Source organism: Notothenia coriiceps, unplaced genomic scaffold, assembly GCF_000735185.1.
Source record: "Notothenia coriiceps isolate Sejong01 unplaced genomic scaffold, NC01 NC01_scaffold00018932, whole genome shotgun sequence".
Classification (NCBI taxonomy): Eukaryota; Metazoa; Chordata; class Actinopteri; order Perciformes; family Nototheniidae; genus Notothenia; species Notothenia coriiceps.
In genome coordinates this window covers 1,284-4,766 of record NW_011351633.1, presented here as the reverse complement: position 1 = coordinate 4,766, position 3,483 = coordinate 1,284, and the positions used below count along the sequence as shown (strand labels likewise).

At 36.3% G+C, this 3,483-nt stretch overlaps 1 protein-coding gene across 1 annotated transcript; it reads right to left on the bottom strand.

Annotated features, from left to right (window-relative positions):
- Positions 1 to 399: 399 nt before the first annotated feature.
- Positions 400 to 2,173, bottom strand: LOC104951318 (myosin light chain kinase, smooth muscle-like; the record flags this gene model as incomplete). Its single annotated transcript, XM_010777949.1, has 5 exons — positions 2,127 to 2,173; positions 1,853 to 2,070; positions 1,238 to 1,361; positions 618 to 770; positions 400 to 523 (listed from the first exon to the last, which is right to left on the bottom strand). Coding segments are annotated over exons 1-5 (666 nt in total), but the record flags the coding sequence as incomplete, so codon positions are not given.
- Positions 2,174 to 3,483: the final 1,310 nt, after the last annotated feature.

Genomic DNA, 3,483 nt, shown 5'->3' with positions numbered 1-3,483 from the left:
ATGATGAATATGATGAGTCATGATGTGAATATGATGAGTCATGATGTAAATATGATGAGTCATGATGTGAATATGATGAGTCATGATGTGAATATGATGAGTCATGATGTTAATATGATGAGTCATGATGTGAATATGATGAGTCATGGTGTAAATATGATGAGTCATGGTGTAAATATGATGAGTCATGATGTGAATATGATGAGTCATGGTGTAAATATGATGAGTCATGGTGTAAATATGATGAGTCATGATGTGAATATGATGAGTCATGATGTTAATATGATGAGTCATGATGTGAATATGATGAGTCATGATGTGAATATGATGCGTCATGGTGTAAATATGCTGCGTCATAGTGTATATTTTCTCTATTGTTCTCATGTTGTTGTTGTTTACCTGCCATTTCCTCCTCAGGATATACTTCTTCATCCTCTCTTTGGAGAGTTTCTTGGTTGTCATAGTGTTGGTGTCCTGTTTCAGCCATTTGTGATCGTAGCAATGAGCACAGGTGAGGCGCTTCCTGACACACACAGAAACACACACCCAGTCAGTTTTAGAGGTCTCGGTCTGTCCTTGCTCTACTTGCTGTCCGAACACGTTGTGAGTTTTCTTACTTCATGTCTTTCTTCAGCAGGTTGGTGATAAAGTCTTTGGCATCTTCTGAGATTTCGTCGAAGGCATCGTCCTCAAAGTCCCAGGAGGCCGAGGTCACGTTGGACAGAGTCTCATTGTCATTGTCGCCCATAAAGGGAGACAGACCGCTCAGCCTGAGACCCGAACACAGAGACGTTCATTACAACCAAAACTTCACCTCAAAACTACAGAAAAATGATTTAACTTCATAAGAGGTGAAGAATATTAATTAAAATAAAAGTTAACCTAAAGTGTAGAATTGCTAAAGTTATAACGAGTTGAACCATCAAATTTGACAAATGAGATATGCTAAGATAAGTTATGTTACAGTTATTTAAATTAATTAGGGAAAATAACCCAACGTGATATAAAATAAAATGAAACTGAGCTAAGTGACGCTAAGCTAAAGAAGCTAATCTAAAAGCTATACTAAAGATAACAGTGTTGAAGTGAACAAAATCAATACAAATACACTTTACCTTCTAACTTTAAAATAAAGAAAACTGAGTGAAATTAAAACAACAGGAAAGCTTTGTGTGGTTAAACAGACTCACAGAAGCTTGTTAGCTCGTTAGCTCGTTAGCACGTTAGCTTGACTCACAGTATATAACAGATGACTCCTATACTCCACATGTCGGTGGGATAACTGATGGCTTCGTAGTTGATCACTTCAGGAGCCACGAACTCTGGAGTCCCGAACAGAACCTTCAGAGTCCCGGCGTTTTCTGTCAGAGAACAGAACCAACATGTTACGGTTAAAAAACCTGGTAGCTTAGCGTTAAGCTTTATAGCCCAACGTTAGCGTTTTACTTCAAAAATCATAAAGTGGACTTTTTCTCAGAATTTGACTTTTTTCTGAGAATTAGACTTTTTTTTCTGAGAATTTGAATTTTTTCTCAGAATTAGAATTTTTTTTCAGAATTTGAATTTTTTTTTACATAATTTGACTTTTTTCTCAGAATTTGACTTTTTTTCCTAAGAATTTGACTTTTTTCTCAGGATTTGACTTTTTTTCTGAGAATTTGACTTTTTTCCTCAGAATTTGACTTTTTTCCTCAGAATTTGACTTTTTTTTCTCAGGATTTGACTTTTTTTCTGAGAATTTGACTTTTTTCCTCAGAATTTGACTTTTTTCTCAGAATTTGACTTTTTTCTCAAAATTTGATAATTTAACTTTTTTCTCAAAATGAGATCATTTGGTAGATATTAAACTGACCTAGTCGCCTGGCGAGGCCGAAGTCGATGAGCTTGATTTTGCTCCCAGTCTTCCCCACACACATTATGTTCTCTGGCTTCAGGTCCAGGTGTACGATGCCCTGCTTGTGGATGAAGTTCACCCCGTCGATGATCTGCAGCATGTATTTAATCACCTCTCTCTCCGTCAGCTCAAAGTCTTCATCGATGATCCGCTCAAACAGCTCGCCACCAGAGATCCTGAACAGAAACAATTCCTGCTGTTAGAAATATATAATAATGTTCCTGAGTCTTACTGAATCTTCTCATCTATAACCGATCCCTGGATCCTGAACGGAAACATCTCCAATTAAAAACATGAGCTGCTGTTCACAGATAACAACTTGTTCTGTTATACAATACAGCTTTATTTATTTAAAACCTCCACACAAAAGTACTTTTCTCAGAATTTAAGAATTGTACTTATTTCTCAGAACTTGACTTTCTTTCGTCAAACAAACAAACAAACATATAAATCACGCAGCTCAGCTCACATACCATAAAACAATACTAATAAAAACAAAAGACACTTTCAAAGCAAAAATCTACAACATGTCAAATATATAATAATGTTCCTGAGTCTTACGGAAACTTCAAATGTATAGCCGTTCGCTGGAGGCTAAAAGAAAACATCTCCAAATCAAACACGAGCTGCTGTTCACAGATATTAAAGTAAAATGTCCTTTTTTTAACGATGTGATCTTTAATCAGTGCTGAAGCTTCATATTATTGTTATTTATTTACTGAATGTTAACAACCCACTTCCTGTGCAAGCTCTCCCTGTTTATTTAGCAGATAATGTTTTTTCCAACCGGTTTAAATGTGAGCAGTTCTTTCCATTTAATCTGCAATAGGCAGACATTTTGAGATTCTGGTCGAGCTCGGGGTAATAAAGTAAATATGATGTTTTCACAGTAAACGCAGATAAAGCCTTGTTTTTGTTCAGAGCCAGATCTATATTTAGCAGACAGGAAATAGCTGCTCACATTCCTCTCATGCTCAGCCCCTACATTATTTTCCGACGTTCTCAGAAACATCTCGTCTGCTGCGGGTTTTTAAATTCCTACACTAAAGCAAGATGGATGAAGACAACATTATTATCATTAACAGTGACAAAAACTGAAGTATAAAAAATGAAGTATAAAAACAACAAATTGTGTTTTTTCTGAGGATTAACATTTGGAGTTTTAGAAAAAGCTGAAAGTTAGATTTCTTCACCTTCCCTTTGACGGCTATCTTAACTCAGCTAAGGTTTTCAGAGATCACATGGATCTGTTGGCTTCAAGACTGCCAATGTTTTAAAAGTATAATGTTAAGAAACAACATACTCGTTAATATCTCAATGCATTAAGCTAACCAGCTGCTAGCTTTCACATCAACTGTCGCCTCCAGACATAAACCTCATGACACCAGTTGTTACACAAAGCATTCATCTGGTTGCACCTTAGAATTTAATGTATATTTAATGTATTATTTTAATAGTTATCACTATCCGGTTCGGAACCGGTTCCAACATTTAGATTCCAACGGCATCATTTAGACATGTGAATTTTGGTTCCGCTTTTCGATGCCTGAGGAAATGTTGTCGCCGCTCTCCGTAGCCTACTGTATGAC